This window comes from Eretmochelys imbricata, chromosome 1, assembly GCF_965152235.1.
Source record: "Eretmochelys imbricata isolate rEreImb1 chromosome 1, rEreImb1.hap1, whole genome shotgun sequence".
Classification (NCBI taxonomy): domain Eukaryota; kingdom Metazoa; phylum Chordata; order Testudines; family Cheloniidae; genus Eretmochelys; species Eretmochelys imbricata.
Window position 1 is genome coordinate 38,821,947 of NC_135572.1, and position 18,500 is coordinate 38,840,446.

The following is an 18,500-nucleotide window of genomic DNA, read 5'->3' on the forward strand; positions in this document are numbered from 1 at the left end:
GCTTCTAAAGCACTCTGGAGACTAAAACATCTGTACTAGTGTAAATGTTATTTACATGACTATTAAAAAGGGTAACGGAAATGGATTTAATTCTAATACTGCTGAGATAACTTTCCAGTCTACAAAGGGAGCCTTTTCAGAGAGCCTCTTTTAAATGAGACTTTTCCTGTGGTCAGGTAGTGGTAGTATGACTAGGGCTTGGCTGAACGTTGGGGATAGAAGGCCTGTTTCTGTGTTGAGAGACTGTTCCCTCTGCTATACAGACTGACTACCCCTTGACTTCACCACACCTTTGTTGGGATCTCCTTTCAGATGAATTTTTCTATTGCCTGTATTTAAGGCTTTGCTGAAGTTTCAAAGGAAGGATGATAACTAGTCTTGCAGATATTTTTGCTGGCAGAGTGGTGATTTGAAGAGAGCAGTTTCCTTCTGTAGGTAGGGGTCTGCGCAATAGGCTTTATGAACCCTATGGGCATACCACCAGGCTCAGGGCACTTACTCCAGGAGCTCCCAGTCCGTAATCTCAGAAGGACGCACCCCTTTACCACCCCGGGACCATCCCCTGCCTCGAGGCACCGAGACGGTTTCAGACCACGGCAGAGAGCCCCATCGGGGTCCCGGCTCCACCACTGGCTCTGAGGCTGCTACTGGCCCCGAGCAGGACGCTTCCAGGGAGCTGGAGGGACAGGAGGGCCTGGTACTGTCTTGAGTGACATTGTTATCCTCGCCAGATGAGGTGGTGGCAGGGTCTTCTTCCTCTGGGCCACCCCCCATAGATAACAGAGTGCACCAAAAGCTGTTGCACAGGGTGGCCCATAACATGCGGCTACAGGCCGAGGAGGTGGTCGAGGGGGGCCCTCCAGGGTGGCATTACCACTAATTAAAACTATTTAAGCCACTACGAAGACTCCTGCGGTAGACTCCTGTGGTAGACTCCTGCCTCCATTCCCTCTACAGCTAGGGGGGTAGAGAGAAAGCATTTCATCCCGTCTAAGTGGTACAAATACCTATTCAGTCACCCGCAGCTGGGTTCACTGGTCATAGAAGCAATGAATGAGAGAGAAAGACAGGGGCAGCAGGGCCCAACTCCAAAATCTAAAGACTCAAAGAAGCTGGACCTCTTTGGCAGGAAGGTGTACTCCACTGGGGGGGCCCAGCTTTGGATTGTTAACCAGCAAGCAGTCCTCAGCAGATACAACTTTAATTCATGGGACTCCATGATGAAATTTAAGGAGTTGATCCTGGCAGACTATTGAGCGGAGTTTGTAGCCATTGTCGAGGAGGGCAAGGCAGTGGCATGGACCTCTTTACAGGCCTCACTGGATGCGGCAGACTTGGCCACGTGAACTATGTCCTCTGCCATAGCCATGAGGAGGAGCTCATGGCTCCAGGTGTCGGGCCTTCCTCCAGAGGTCCAACAAACAATTCATGACTTGCCCTTTGACGGTAAGTCATGGGGTGGTTTTCAGAGCAGACAGATTCCAAGCTCCATAGCCTAAAGGATTCGTGGGCAAGATTGAAATCGCTGGGTCTGCACACCCCCGCCTCCCAGCGGAAACATTTTAAGCCCCAACCCCCCTCTGTATTTCTACCCTCCCCAGCCTAGACAGGACTTCTTCAAAAAGCGGGGCAGGAATGGTAGGCATAAGCTTGCACATCCACCGCCCAATTAAGGCTGGGGTTCAGCGAGGCTCAGGCTCTAAGCAAGGGTTTTGAAGGCCTGCCTGCCTGCTGGCGACGGACCAGTCCACTCACCAGATCCTTCACCCTTTTTTCTAAATAGTCTGTCGCACTTCTATCATGATAATCTACCCAGATAATCTAAGATCACTGGGTCCTTCGTACTCTAGAAGTGGGATATTCTCTCCAATCTTGCTCCTCATGCAGGAGGTTCAAACGCTCCTCGCAACAGGAGCAGTGGAGGAGGTTCCTCAGGAGCTAAGGGGCAAGGGATTCTATTCCCGATATTCCTAATCCCCAAAGCCAAAGGAGGTCTCGGACCCATCCTGGACTTGCGAGGCCTCAACAGATTCATAAAGAAGCTGAGGTTCCGCATGGTCTCCTTGGCTGCCATCTTCCTATCCATGGATCCGGGAGACTGGTATGCTGCCTTCAACATAATGGACACATACTTCCACGTATCTATAATTCCAGCTCACAGATGCTTTCTCAGGTTTGTAGTGAACCACAACCATTACCAGTTTACAGTCCTGCCCTTTGGCTTGTCAGCACCCGCTCGATAAATTGCTTAAAGCTCCTTTTGGACTTATGGCAACTTTTACATGTTCCTGGTCACAGATGCGTCAGTATTGGGGTGGGGAGCTCATCAGGGAGAATTCTGGACCCATGGACTTTGGACACAAAAAGAGCTGTTGCTTCATATCAACATCAAGGAGCTGAGAGCAGTCCGCCTGGCATGCCAGACCTTCCAGTCCTGCTTGCAAGGGAAATGTGTGGCGGTGATCATGTACAATATGACCGCAATGTTTTATATAAACAAACAGGGTGGAGCTTGCTCCTCTCCCCTATGTCAGGAAGCCCTCAAACTGTGGGACTTCTGCATAGCCCACTCAATTCACCTGGAAGCATTCTACCTTCTGGGCTCTCAGAATGAGCTGGTGGACTCTCTCAGCAGCTCCTTCCACAAACACTAGTGGTCCATTTGCCCGGATGTAGCGAACAGCATTTTCCAAAAGTGGGGAGTTCCCCAGATCAACCTGTTCGCCACAAAAAGCAACAGGAAGTGCCTGCAGTTCTGCTCCTTCCAGAATCACAGTCCAGTCTCCGTCGCGGACGCATTCTTCCTCCCTTGGACAGACCACCTGTTGTACGCATTTCCGCCTTTCCCCCTCGTCCACCAGGTTCTGCTCAAGATCCTCAGGGAGAGAGCCTCACAGCTTGGAAGCTTCATTGTTAAACCCAGTAGAACTAATGTGTTCCAAGCCTGTTAAGGAAGTTCTCCTTGGCAGTATGAAACCCTCCACCAAGACCTAACTGGCCAACTGGAAGAGATTCTCAATCTGGTGTTTGCAGGGCCACACCCCTCCAATGCAGGCTCCGATACCTCTCGTCTTTGACTGCCTGCTACACTTAAGGAAGCAGGGCCTGTCGATCTCGCTAATAAGGGTTTATCTAGCCGCCATTTCAGTGTTCCACCCTGGAGTGTCTGGCCGATCAGTCTTCGCCAACCTGATGGTTGGATGGTTTCTTAAAGCTCTTGACAGATTATACCCGCAAGTTAGGCAGCCGATCCGGGTTTGGGACCTTAGTCTGTTTCTTTCAAGACTAATGAGGGGCCTCCTTCAAGCCCCTAGTGACTTGCTCATTACTCTCGGTCCTAGAAGGTGGCATTCCTGGTCGCAGTAACATCAGTTAGAGTGTCCAAGCTTAAGGCCCTAACTTCCGACTCTCCTTACGCCATTTTTTATAAGGACAAAGTGCAGCTTAGGCCTCCCCCAACTTTTCCTCCCAAAGGGTCTCTCAGTTTCATGTGAATCAGGACGTTTTTCTCCCAGTCTTTTACCTAAGCCACACGCTAATAGTTGGGAGCAAAGACTCCACTCCTTGGACATTCAGTGAGCATTGGCCTTTTATATCAAGTGCATGAAGCTGTTTCGTAAGTCAAACCAGTTGTTTGTCGCAGTAGCAGACAGGATGAAGGGCCTCCTGGTGTCTTCTCAAAGAATTTAGTCATGGATTATGTCCTGTATCTGAGCATGTTATGAATTGGCAAAGATACCTGCCCCTGCACTAACGGCAAATTCTACAAGGGCGCAGGCCTCCTCGGTGATGCAGCATGTGGCAGAGTGGGGCTTCAATCAGCAGTTCCATGGACTCTCCGACCTTGCTTCCTAGGTAAGGCTTGGGAGTCACCTACTTGGAATCAACATGAGCAGTCACTCGAAGCAGAAAAAACAGTTACCCACCTTTTGTAACTGTTCTTCAAGATGCATTGCTCATGTCCATTTCAAGACCCACCCACCTTCCCCTCTGTCAGAGTTTCCAGCACGAAGGAACTGAAGAGGCGGCAGGTTGGTAGGGACCTATATATAAGTCTAAGTTTTTTTTGTCATGGTTCTTTTTAGTAAAAGTCATGGACAGGTCACTGGCAATAAACAAAAATTCACTGAACCCGTGACCTGGCTGTGAGCTATGGGGTTCCCCCTCTGCCCATGGCAACTGGAAGCTGCGGAGGGGGCCCCCCTTCCGCCCATGGTGGCTGGGAGCTACAGGGCGACCATATTTCCCAAAGAGAAAATGGGACACTCCCAGCTGCTTGCCCGAGGCATCTCCCTCCCCAGGCTGTCATCCATCGCTGGAACCCTGAGGAGGGCCCCCTTAGAAGTCTGTCACCTGTCGCTGGAACCTTGCAGAAGGCCACCTGTCTCTGCTGTCGCCGAAACCCTGCCAGGGCCACGCTGGCTGCCAGCTCCAGTCCTGCTGCCCCTGGGGCTGAAGCAGAGAATGTCATGGAGGTTTCTGGAAGTCACGGATTCGTGACTTCCATGACCTCTGTCACATAAACGTAGCCGGACCTATATACACCGCCATGAAGGCATGACTCCAGGGGGCTCCACAGCGGACCCGATGGGTACCGCTAGGGGAAAATCCTTCCAACTGTGCACACGACGCACACACGTCTACTGGGAATGGACATGAACAGCACCTCTCGAAGAACAACAGTTACAAGAAGGCAGGTAACTGTTTTTTCTCATGGCTCCTGTAAAAGATATGTTTGTTGAGCCAGAAATAACAGTCTAGAGAAACATACATATTGGGGATAAACTGGGAAAAAATGTAGAAAATAAATTGTGAATATGCTTTAACTTAAGATACACGCTGTGCACTTTGAATTTCAAATAAGACTGATTAGTAAACATTTTTTTTTTTTTTACCAACTCTAACTGAGTAGGAGACTTTGGCTGAATTCAGAGGATTGTGTTAGTATGTGAGAAGCCTACGTTGTCTCTAGAAATGTAATAAAAATTGCATTTTAATAGTAATCATTAATGAGGTTAGAGATAATTAGAAAGTTTCATGGGCCATGAGAGTTCATAATTGCAAGGAATGAAAGCAAAATTAAATATCTCAGCTAATTAGGAGCCTGTGTGTCAGCTGTAATTAAAACTGGCTTTCAGGATACTGTTTACTTTTGAAATCCTATTATTTTGTTATAGAAAAATAAATATATTTAAGTCAAGAAGAAAAAACTCTCTGCATCTTTGATCCATGGTAAAATAAAATCACTTCACACAACTAAAAATAAAAATCAGGAGATATGCAAGAATGCTTTTTCTTTATAGTGAGGTTGGTGTATCTTTTTTTCAGTCTGATTAACTTGAAAGCGATTTTATTATTTCTGTGGATAGGGAGTGCTGCTTTGTATCTAACGTTACTAGAAGATGTTTTGGCTAGTTGCATTTTGTAGATATGTCTTTAAAGTCTGGACAAATAAGTAATTTTTCAAATAATGAAAATACTGTAGAAATATCCTTTATAATGTGACAAAAGGCTTTTCATGAGGCTTTCAGAAATATATGGATTTTAAGATCTGAAGAGTCCTGTGTTTCCTGTGGGTTTTAGTTCAAACAGTCTAAGCAAATACTGTATGAAATATTTGTGGAGGCATTAGAATATCAGGGCTGGAAGGGACCTCAGGAGGTCATCTAGTCCAACCCCCTGCTCAAAGCAGGACCAATTTCCAAACTAAATCATCCCAGCCAGGGCTTTGTCAAGTATGACCTTAAAAATCTCAAAGGAAGGAGATTCCACCACTTTCCTAGGTAACGCGTTCCAGTGCTTCACTACCCTCCTAGTGAAAAAGTTTTTTCCTAATATCCAATCTAAACCTCCCCCACTGCAACTTGAGACCATTACTCCTTGTTCTGTGATCTGCTACCACTGAGAACAGTCTAGATCCATCCTCTTTGGAACCCCGTTTCAGGTAGTTGAAAGCAGCTATCAAATCCCCCCTCATTCTTCTCTTCTGCAGACTAAACAATCCGAGTTCCCTCAGCCTCTCCTCATAAGTTATGTGTTCCAGTCCCCTAATTTTTTTGTCTTCCGCTGGACGCTTTCTGATTTTTTTTCCACATCCTTCTTGTAGTGTGGGGCCCAAAACTGGACACAGTACTCCAGATGAGGCCTCACCAACGTCGAATAGAGGGGAATGATCGCATCCCTTGGTCTGCTGGCAGATTTCTTTGTGGAATTAACTCCTCTGGCTGTTAATTTCTTCTGATGTATGCCATGTATGTCCATGGAACCTACATTTGATTTGAAAATGTTTTTTGATCAGGTTTGTGAAACAAAATGCAATGCCACTAGGGGACAGCAGAAGCTAATTTTCATATTTGAAGTTTTACTGTATGTGTTTTTCTTTCAAAAATGTAATTTTTACACATTGTGTGGCATGAAGAGGACATGTAAGTGAAAGAAATCCCATACAAAGGTTACTTAACTGATAAGTAGGATGGTAAGAAAAGGACTGTTTTTTACAGGAACTTTGATTTCATTTTCAAAAATAGTGGGGGGAAAAAGACTGCTTTGTTTTCCAGTTTATTCAGTGTGTGGACATGTTTCTGTGTTTAGTGCTTAGCATACTATTGCTACTAGCTGATTTTAAATAAATCCACTTCTCCTCTACCTCCTTTACCAAAAAAGCCTGTAAAACTCTTACCTAAGTCTGGCTTTTCTGCACCAAGAGTTGTTTTTAAGGCATTAAATGGGAAATGGAGGACAGAGTAGAATAACCCATTCTGTAGGGATTCTAATAGTTTCAGGAGTAAGTCTGGAGCTTCATGTTGCATGTGCACATAATGTAAAATACTTATTTAGGACCTGATCCGTTGCCCCTTGAAGTCATTGGGAGTCTTTCTTTTGGCATCCGTGGGCTTTGGATAAGTCTCAGAGAGAGATTTGGTGTTGATGTCAGTGGCTCTGGAGGAAGCCAACATACCCTTTGGTGGATATATTTTTTTTTTGTGTGTGTACTGTATATCAAATAATCTAACTATATATAGTCTGCCTTGGTTTTGTTCACTCTCACTTTGTATCCTGAAAATGTATCTTACATTAAAAATCTCCACTGTCCATTCTCTATTGGACAAGACAATATGATAACGGTAGTCAGTTTCATCCCATTAATTAAAAAGTTTGGAGCTGCTGGTGCCATATGGTTGTTTTTAGGGGAAAATGTTTGGATAATAGTTTCAGGCAGTCAGGAAATATATCCCTCTGGATCATGGTCACTGGGAAGCGTAATTAAGCCCCTCCCTGTTGTAACATTTTCTGACTAAACACTTAAGGTTTTGGATAACTCAGCAAAGTTTAATTTTTTTCCCCCCTCAAAGTGAAAAATAATTGTCTTTAATCCAGAGATGGGATGTGTGTCTTGGGATCTGAATAACCTGCATAGTCAAATTGTCAGCTCCTTGCATAATTAACTATTTATTAGGTTAAAAGCCTGTTTGAAGTGCTTTTATTGATCTACTGTAGTATTTAGTCCATATTTCATATTACATTGCAGTCTTCAATTTATTGTCTTAACTTAAAAAAATATTAAAAAATAGCTGCCAGCAGAGGTCACAAGAAATGCCCCTTACCACTGCATATTTAACTCACAGTTCATATTATTTAACCCTCTTTACAATTGCATGCTGAAGCCCAGCTACAATTCCGACATTGTCCTTCAGTTGCATCCACTTGGACTGTTTCCATTACAATATTTTTCTAATGGTGTGGTATGAAGTTCTCACACACTAAAATATAAACTTGGCTATGGTCATAATTACCCACTGACACAATGCCACCCTGGAAAACTATAATAAAGAATAAATAAGCATTTGTTTCAGTACAGTAGAATGGACACCGCTGCTGTGGGAAATAGATTGCTTATTAGCTAGGCTGGAGGCCCCAGTGACCTTTATATTCAATTTATTGATAAGGTTGGTGTAAGCTGTGGCATGCTTTTGTCCATTTTTTTTCCTCCTGACTAACGTGTGTCTGTGCATAAGAAAGAAGACTCTACTATATAACTAAATAAAGGGGGATTATGATCTAGTGGCAGAAATGAAACCTGGTTGGATGATTCTCCTAACAGGGATGTTAATGTAAAAGGGTACTTCCATGCCTAGAAGAGAGGGAAGAGGATGTGATATGATCTAAAAAAAATAAAAAATACATGCCCTCTGCCAGAAAGCTACAACTTGACAAGTAAAGGAGTACTTGTGGCACCTTAGAGACTAACCAATTTATTTGAGCATAAGCTTTCGTGAGCTTTTTGCGAATACAGACTAACACGGCTGTTACTCTGAAACTTAACAAGTGTTTACCAATAAAATTCTTTGGTTAATGATACAAGAACTAAACCACAAAGGAGAAGAGATTGTGAGTATCGTGTGGAGACCATCAGGACTGTAGTAGAGTTAGAACAAAAAATGTGTGGACCATATCTTGATGTACTTTAAAACACAGGGTGCAGGGTGTATAGACCCATTGGAAAAGCCCCCTCATCTTCTCAATCTCAATTAGTGAGGAAGAAACTTTCCTCAGTGAGTGCCAGCAGCTGCATGACAGACTTAACAATTGTCTATTTAGTTTAGGTGAGCAGCAAACACCACCAATTTGGTCGACTTAATATACCCTCTCTAAAGAAACACATTTTGAATCATTTGAAAGCTTATTATGTCTACGTTAAGATGAGTTATGATGTCAAGCCATCAAGTAGTGCCATTATCATAGAAACGGGGGTAAACAATGACTCCATCAACTAGTTAAAATGCCCGCTTAGTTTAATGAGTGTGTATTATTTCAAGACATAAAATTGGATTTTTTTATGACCTCAAAGCATCACAATGATGATGTAAAGGGTAAAACAAAATCTAATAATTTTGTACAGAGGGTATTGAAATGTAATAACTCTGGTGACACTTCTAGTCAACATTATTATCATTATCTTGTTCAGCATGATCTCTGTGTGCGTGGGTTACCACAGTCTTCATTGTATTGGCAGTTTTGTGCAGGGAGAATTGTTCTGACTACAGATGCAGTTGTTTGTGCAGTGAACCCTACTGGTATAAGCACAGAGAAGGTCTTGTGCAAGCTTAGATGCCATTGGGCCCTTGAAGAATATGGGGAGTAGTTGATGATTCACATTTTTCCATCCATGGTGCAGTGCTGATCGGCTAACTGGTCTACCTATGCGTGAAGACATCCAAATCTTTGTTTGCCAAGATGCTATTTTGACATGCTCTTCAAAACTGTCCTCACATGGTGGGAATTTGCCCTGTGACTTGTCCTTTTTGATGGCTAGATTGAGGCACAAGCAATTCAGGTTTCTGGGGGGTCTCCTTTTCTTTCTTGCTGTGATCAGACAGCACTGCTACCAACTTCCTTATTGCAAGAATTGTCGTTTATCCAGCACTCTGTCTCAATTTGGCAAGATCTCTGAAGCAGTAAACTCCCTCTGGTTTGATAACATTAAACAGATTTTTTTTCTCCATACCAAATAGGGTTATGTAACACACAGAGTAACGGGCAGCCACAGTGGTGTTCTGTGGCACAGTGCTTCTTATTAGTGGGCCTTCTTCAGGCGCAGGGATAGTCAAAGGCTGGATTGGCCTGTATGTTGTCATGACTTCCTCTACCCAAGGTGATCAGTCCTAGGATTTCTGTCCACCTTCCCTCTGATGGTTTGTTGACCTGGATGGTGAGGCTTCCTAGGAAGATTGATACATTTTTATCATCTCCATTCTCTCTCCTCTGCTAATGTAAGAACAGACATGTATAGCAATATGTGAGCTTTAAGAATAGGAAGTGGTGGTGTCTGGCTTGGGGCAGTAAGAGGTATATAAAACTTTTACCTATAGTTATGGGTACAACTCTAGCTCAGGTTGGTATTGACAATTTGTTAGTCTCTAAGGTGCCACAAGAAATCCTGTTCTTTCTATCTGACCATGTGGTCCAGGTGAAAAGAGTTTGATCTCAATCCAGTTCTCAGTGAACAGGGGTCCCTATCATGGACAGTGGCTCTACATTTGGCACTAACTGCCACCCCTTGATGGTCATAGCAGAAAAGTTAAAGACTGAGTCTGCCATGGGCAATAAGTTATCCCCTCGCACTCAGAGGTGTGGTTCCTCAGGCTCATGGTGTAGAAAAACAGAACTGCTTCTCCACAAGGCTCTTTTGGTGCATAGAGGGCATCCTCTTTCATGAGCACCAAACTCTCAATTAAAAAAAAAAGATGGTAGCCAATATAGGATCTTCCTGACTCAGCCATCCCCTTCTGCCCCCTGTTCAGAGGCAGCTTCTTTCTCTATCATGTTTCCAGTTACCATAGAATAGTACAGGATTAGTGAAGTTCTATGTCACCTTGCTTCTCTGGCTGTTAGTTTCAAGACTCAGTTGATGATGAGTAGATATTCGGGCAAGCAGACTCATCTCATCCGGAATGAGTAACTAAGACAAATGTATACAAAAGTTACATAGATCTGGTTTTTGAAGACTTGCTGCAGCCAAAACAATTCCTTTTTTAAAAATAAAGATTAATAGTATCTTGTTGTGTATAAGGAAATTATCATAAAATCACAATACTAAAGTCAGACCTACTCTGGGCCCTTCAGATAATCTCAAAATGATGTAAACATAAGCATCACTTACCAGGTGGTACACAAATCAAGTAAATTAATTTTATTTATTAAGAATGCCCTAGGTTTTAGTTGAAAATTCTGTATACAAAGCAGCTGTGTTGAAGGAGTGTTGTTTAACAAATACCTCCATTGGTAAAACACTAATATTTGGTCTGATGATCCAAAACAACTGTTTGGTTTTGGTAAGGGTGTACAGATTGGAAGCAGCAGGCTACATGAATCAGAAAAGGACGCTGTTTCTTTTCTTTAGAGAAGTACTACTGGTGACCTGGAGGAGGCTTTTTAAAAATTGGGGTTGACATTTTCTTTGCTGCTTCATGATGTATGTTTATTTTCTTATTTATCTACCTTAATGTCAAGAATGCTTTCCTCTGGCTTTGCTGGAGGACTTTGTAAGGATAGGTATTGTGATTGTTTGTACCGGTAGCTGAAGATCTACAGATAGGTTCCCCTCCCCCCCGTAAGTGTTGGAGTTAAATAGACATTAATGGGAAAACGGAGTTTTAAACAGTTTGAGAAAAGAAAGGGTATTTGGTCAATTGGGCCAGTTTTTAACCTCTTGTGAGGTCATTTCAGCAGGAGGCTATTTTCCGTAGTGTCTTCTGAGGTCTAGAATACACAAATTTCTAGCATAAAAAAACAAGCAGAAAAAACTTTTCCTGAGAGAGAAACTTTCAGGCCACCTTAATACATCATAAAAAAAAAAAAAAAGCACAAGCTCCATTTTTGAATTTACAGGGGACTTTTTAAGTGTAGTGATGGTGCAGACCAGTAATCTTCTAACAACATGTCTGTTGTCATTTGAGGAGAAAATAGCTAATCTCTTCTTGGGAAGCAAGTCTATATTTGTCTAAATAAAGCTCCTTTACTATTGGCTTGTCTTTGCAGCTAAACCACCATGAAAAATCTAAACAGATGCAAAATCTTCCAGATGGTGTTTCAAATCATTTAGTTTTCAGTTTTCCCAAACCTTTGACTCTTTTTTTTTTTTTCATGTTTTGCAATGAGGAGGCACAGCAGCAGTGCCTGCCTGTCTGTTTTTCAGTTACTTCACAGTTTTGGGGCTAGTTAAACTCCAATCTGTAATATAAGACAGTCCATTCAGGCTTTTCAAAAGGCAATAGAAATATTTTGCGTGTAACTAAACTTAATTAGGTGTAAAGAAGTATGGGGAATTGCTTAAGTGAATGATTAGAACCTAGCAATAATCATCAGATCTCTTTTAATCCCTTTGAATGTCTCAAGCCCCCCCGGATGCTGAGAAATATTTTTAATATTGCTTTTCTTCCTAGTAATAGCAAGTAAACAAAACAAAACCAACCAAACAAGCAAAAACCAAAAAAAAAAAAAAAAAAATTTCACTTGAAGACCTTTCTTCATATTCTTGGCCTAACTTAATGTGATTTTCTTGTCTTAGCTTTAATACTATTTCCCTGCCTAAAGGCTCTATAAGATTAAATTAAAACTTTGAAATAATCATAATCTTTGGAGACCAAGTTTTAACGCTTGCTTTTAATAACATTTCCACAGTGTGCTTTTCACCTTCTATATATTTCTAGTTTGTGGAAAGGCAACTTATTCATTATACAGCGTTTTTGGCACTGCTGTTATTTGTAGCTTAAAAGTTATTATATACAAAAAACTGCATTAAAACATTACTTTTGAAAAGTCAAGAACTCAAAAGTTAGGAAATGTAAGAATTAAGGTAGTCTGCGCAATTTTTTTATATCTTTGTCCCCTAGATTAAAGAGCTGTCTACTATCAGAAATCTCTTTCCCATATAGGTACTTGTAGACTGTGATCAAATCATCTTTTAACCTTCTCTTGGATAAATTTACTAGATTGACCTTCGTAAGTCTACTATAAGGCGTATTTTCCTGATATGAAATAATTTGTATAACTCTTTTTCTGTGTCCTTTCCATTTTTTGTTATACATATTTTGAAGTCAAGATGGCAGAACTGGACACAGTTTTCTAGTAATGTTTTCACCACTGCTGCTCCTACTGGATTATACAGCCAAGGATCATGTTCTCCCTCTTAACTACAACATTGCATTGGGAGCGCATGTTCAGTTGATGGATAAACAGCTGCACTTGAGCCATGACTTTGAAATTAACCATGATATACACGTCCTTTTCACAATCACTACTTTCTAGGATACAGTCTCTTATCTTCTAAGCATGACCTACATTCTTTGTTCATAGATGTATGACCTTGTATTTGGCTATTAATATGCTGCTTGTTCAAATGGTCCCACCTTACCAAGCAATCTTGGTCAGTCTGTATAAATGACCTATCCCCATCATTTTGTCATCTGCAACCTTTACAGCAATGATTTTCAGTTTTCTTCCAGATCATTGATACAGATATTGAATAAGTCTTGAGACAAGAACAGATTCCAGAACCCCACTAGAAACACCAACCATTGGGTGTTGCTAATTTAAAAACTGTTTTGAGATCTTTCAGTTAACCAATTTTAATTCATTTGATATGGCCTGCATCGATTTTGCATAGTGCTAGTTTTGTTATCAGAAAGCAATTTGGGATGAAGTCAGATGCATTACAGAAGTCTAAATATATTATGCCAACAGTTACTTTTGTCAAATCAAACTTGTAATCTCAACAAAAAAGGATATCAAGCTTGTCTGACAAGATCAGTTTTCTGTAAGCATGTTGACTGGCATTAATTATGCTACTATCCTTCAAGTCCCAAGTTGATCTTTCTGTGATTTTTTTTTTTTTTTTGGTCTGGGATCAGTGTGAGGCTACCTAGCCTATAGTTTCCTGGGACATCTTGTTTGCTACCCCTTCTATTTCAGAGGCCTTCTCCCCTACCTCAGCTTTCAGTCCCTTTCCACCACCTTCTGTTCCTCACCCTTCTGCATTCCAGCCCAGCTGGTTCTACCTCTTCCTGCTTGCTGCTGGGGCGCACTCAGAGCGCCAGAATGTCTCCCAGTTCAGTTGCTACACCCAATGCTGCAGCATCCTGTGGCTGCTAGGGGTATTTGCATGGAAAATCCTCTACCCCTACTGTCCTTGGTTGGATTATATGCACTACAGGCTGAATCTTCTGACGATTTAGCTTCCAGACTCTAATAAATCTCTACTGAGCATACGCACACAAATTTCCAGAGGGCTAAATTTGGATGAATTTTCACAGGAATGGCAAATGACCCGTCCCTTACAACAGAGCTGCAACCTGAAAACGTCAAGTCTCCAATCCAAAGCATAGGGGCATTAGAGCATCTCAATGAACCTGTTGTAAGAATTTAAAATGGGCAAAACAACCTATTTTCCCCACATCTCATTTTCATCCATTTTTGCTGAAATCTTCCCCAAATTTTCAGCCTGAGGCAGATATCCAGCATAGAAAATCTGTCCAAGCAAATAAAGTTTTGAAAAAATTATAAGCAACTGAACACAGCATGCTATAGTGGAAAGCATTGGCCAACCTTAACTATAGTAATTGCTACTTGTGTTACTTATAATACTGTTTGCTTTTGGATATTAAAGTTTTTAAAGTCTTTTTTTGGGGATGCAGTATTTACTAAATAAAATATTGTATGTGCTTTCTTCTGAGAAATATGGGCCCTCCACATCCCGTCTCAAGACTAATTAATGATTTTCATATGATCTTTTTAGTGAGTCTGGGAATGTCCATTCGTACCCACTTGGCCGCAAATTTAAATGCTATCCTAGAAAAAATTTTCCTTGAGTCCTCTTTATTTACTCTAGCACTCCTGTCTTTTTGACTCTAAGCCAGTCATATATATCAACTACCAGAGCCACTTCTAGATTAGAATTGAATGGGTCCCACTCCACAATATATTTATGTACCAGCCGCCTCTCTCCCTCTCACTATCTACTTCTCTTTCACCATCAGCTTTACTGCCTGATGCTCCATGGCTATTGGCCTGAGCCCACAAAGCTTCATTCCAGAAGCTGGCTCAACCAGTTCTACTCACCCCACCTCCATTCTCTAGCCAACATCGGATTTCCCCTTTCACCACTGTTGGAGTCCTCATAACTAAGAATTCCACATATCACCTGTCCATGTTCCAGTCTTCTTTTCCTATACATTTTCTCACTCAAAAGACAGAGTCCCTTCACCCCATATACCTGCTTTCCTTAATTGCCCATCCTCTTTTGGGCCCTTTGGAGAACAGGGGGCCAAGGTATTCCAGAGAATGAATCTGAGGAGAGGAGTCTTTGAAAGGGAGAGATACCGGGGAAAAGAATTCATAGAGGAAAGTGAATATGTTTGAAGAGAGACCCAATAGTGAAACCCAGTAGAGAATGTGATGGGGTGAGAGGAATAATGAGGAATTGATGGGAGAGAGGAAGAAAAGTATATATGAAGATGAGGAAGGGGAAAGGAGAGACAGATGTTGGAACAGAAGAAGTGGTAAGAGTGAGGTAGAGGGAAAACTAGTGCACAGTATAGGAAAAAATAGAGGGCAAACCAGCTACTCAACAATAGATGAAGAAATACTCCAGTATAGAAGGAGAATAAAAATAAGGCAAAGGAAAATAAAAAAGATAACACAAGATAGGTGGTATAGGTGATAAATGTTTTGTGATGAAGAGGTGATAATGTTTTGATAAACCTGTCAGTTGAGAAATATTATAATAAAATAAAATTTTTGAGAAGGACAAGAATGAATGGGCTGCTGCTGGTGGCAGCAATTTACTTATTGGCTTACGGTAGCTAATTACTTAGACATCCCTGTGAGTAGCTCCACTCCTCTAGTTCTGCTTCATACAATGGCTTTGTTTTCCATCTTATTTGTCGATCACTCATTGTTTTTCCTTGTTGACCCCTATTTACTAGCATTCATGGGATTCTGTCCCAGTTCAGTACATTTCTGAAATAAAGCTGTAATGGGTTGTTCTTACCGCCGTAGCGGCCCTTTGTGCTTAGAGGTGGTATTGCAAGCTTGTCTCTGGAGCTATCTAATGGCCACTTCCTTGGCCCTGTGATGGCCTAACTCTCTGCATCTTCCATGGCCTGGCCCTCTGACCATCTCACACAAAAGTTCAGCCCCCTTCTGGGGTAAAAAAACGGTCAAGTTAAGAGTCCAAACAATTCTGTCCCTCTTGGGCTACACTGAAGCTCTCCATACCTTCTATGTTACTTCCTCCTGGCAGGCTTCCTTGAGCATCTCCCTCATCCCTGTAGGCCTTACCTCAGGGCTTCCCACACAGGAGCCTAATCTGCTCCTGCGGAGTTCCTCTCCTGCTTCTTACACTGCTTCCCTTCCCCAGAGACCGGCACGTTCACTTAGTGATTGCCCTGCTGCTTGTGGGGCCTATTTCAGGGCTTCCTCCTCATGAGCCTACCCTGCTCCCTGTGGGTCTTTTCCAGTCTGGCTTTTTCAGGTCCTTCCAGAGAGGGAACTCCTCTGGCTCTGCTCTCTGGAGTCTCCTCACTCTGAGGGGAGCTCTGTTTAAGTGGTCTTTTCCTGATCCTCTCATTGCTGGGGTCACTATCTTAAGTTGCCATATCAGCATCTGCTGTGGGCTAGCTGGTAGGTGCAGACAAGGCTGAGTCTGGCTTTCCTTACGCTGTCACAGGCTGGCTGGTCCTTTAATTAGACTAATGTGTATTTAGTAGGGGATCTTATACAGGGATTTTCCCAGTAATCTGCACCCTTGTTGCACTGTAGATACTATGTTCAGTCTGTAAACTTCTTTGTCACAGTTGAATTAAATAGGTTTAATGTTTGTTTCAGTGAAGGTAGATTTGGAAAATAGAGGCGCTAGTTAATCATTATATCTCTCTTAGTGGGATTTGTAAGCACACTGTTTATTACAGTGATAGTTATTTCTTTCTCCACCTACCCCCATCCCTCCAATTAGTTATAAGATAGGAAACTACACAGGCTTACTCCAGGGAGGAAGCCAACAAGTAGGAGACATTAAGAATGAAGTGTAGGAGTTCTGAGCTTTCTACCAAACATAAATCTGGGTAATTGCCAAATTGACTGCATCCCGAACACCTATTAAATATACTGAAGAGAGAATCCTAGACCCAGTTTTCATACTGACAATCAATCTCTGCTTTCATTGTTTGGCATCTAGTATCTCTCAGTTCATTACTGTTTTCAGGCTTTTCTTTCAATTATGCCTTGATGAATTGTCTAAATAGCCTTTCTTTGAGCGAGCAAATTAAAACACCTGTTTGGAAACAAGTTAGAGCAAGGGTCTTAATCCTTCCCCACTACTAGTCTCTTTCAGTAAGAATGAGATACGTTTGGAGCGCACACAAGTGTGATCCCATCATGATCATATGTCACAACTCTGGGGTTAACTGCATCTCTGCCCCCTCCATGGTTTCCTCAAGGGTGCCCCTTTAAGTCTCAAGCTTTCACAGTCACCTCTCTGTGGCTGGGACCTGCATCATTTTCTCTTCAGACCAGAGATTTAGGTTTCTTGCAGTTCCCTTGCAACTCACTGTGCTAATCCCAGCAGGTCTGACTTTAGGCCAGGGCCTGCAATTCTGCTGTCTCCCAAGGGTTATGACAGCGTTTACCAGTGACCAGCCATCGTTCACAAAGCACAGTACTTTTACTTGAGGCAAAAGAAGTACAGAGAAAACATACATAAACCAACCAACAGTCTACACATGTGCTGAGCTTACTAGGTGTCGCCCATCTTCCATATGGAGACCATAGTAGGTTTCCAGTCCTTCAGGCCTTTCAAGTAGTTGTGAATTAATGTTATGAATGATCAATGACTAAAAGCTGAAACAAATAACCGGATCCTATAACGTACGTTTCACTAAAAGGTTTAGCTTTGATAACCACAAAAATCCATCATGTGCAGAGAGGTATGGCTTAGTGACATAAATCTCTGTCTGGAAGCCAAGCTCCCCTGGATTCCGTCCGTAGTTTTACCACTAACTCCATCTGTGATGTTGGCAAATCATGTCTCCTGTTCGCCTGTGTTTTCCCATTGTAAAATGAGGATAGTTGCCTGCTACTTGGGGCTGTTGTGAGGATCAAGGTTTGTTAAACTTGCTGTATGCGATTCCTTTTGAATACTTTTTTTTTTTTAAAACCCTTTAATCAAAGATCCTTGCTTTTTTTTTTTTTTTTCTTTTCTTCTTTTGATCAGGTACAAAGAAGGTGGTGAAGCTTTGTTAGTACTGCTTCCCTCTGAAGAAAAAGGCATGGTTCACCAACTGTCGCAGAGAAAAGTACCTGTCAATGAAATCAAGTAAGTTACCAAAGCTTAGTGAGTGATTTCAGTCCTCTTTGACAGAGGTAGTATATGAAGATTCTGTGACAGTCTTGCTTTATTAAGATACCATTAAACTGCATGTTTTACCTGCAGTTGGATAAAGAAAGGAGAGCTTGCATTTTCCATGTCTTTAATTTGATTTCTGTGAATGATTCAGTGCACCAACGCACATTTTCCTCATTTTGCTTATAACATCATCTGTTTTATACCTTTACATATACAAACCAAATTAGTATTTATGCCTGCTTGGAGCTTACTGCCCAGCTATGCAGCCTTTGTCTAAAATTATAGTGAGTTGGTATATGTATAATCTGGAAATAACTTTTGGCTACACTGCAGCTTTCTGTTACCCAGTTCTGACAAAGTGTGGAACTTAAAATGGTGACTCAGTAAAGCTCAGAAGTCCTTGTAAATTAATATGATCTTTATTCTCAAAAAAAAAAAAAAAAAAAAGCAGTTGCTGATCGCAACAATACTTTACCACAGAAAAAGTTGGTATATATAATTTCTTGCACAGGATTTTTATCAAAGTTTTGTTGCCCAGTCAGTCTTAGACACCCTCAGTATAGTGATTTGATTTTTGATAGCAAGGTCCTCAGAGCAGGGT

General features: G+C 42.0%; 1 protein-coding gene across 1 annotated transcript in view; it reads left to right on the forward strand.

Moving 5' to 3' along the window:
• The window catches only part of DDX10 (DEAD-box helicase 10), a 328,324-nt gene that overhangs the window by 28,850 nt on the left and 280,974 nt on the right, over positions 1-18,500 (forward strand). Inside the window, exon 10 of the mRNA XM_077808979.1 lies at positions 17,768-17,869. Coding sequence (XP_077665105.1) covers positions 17,768-17,869 — 102 coding nt within the window. The remainder of the gene's footprint in view (positions 1-17,767; positions 17,870-18,500) is intronic.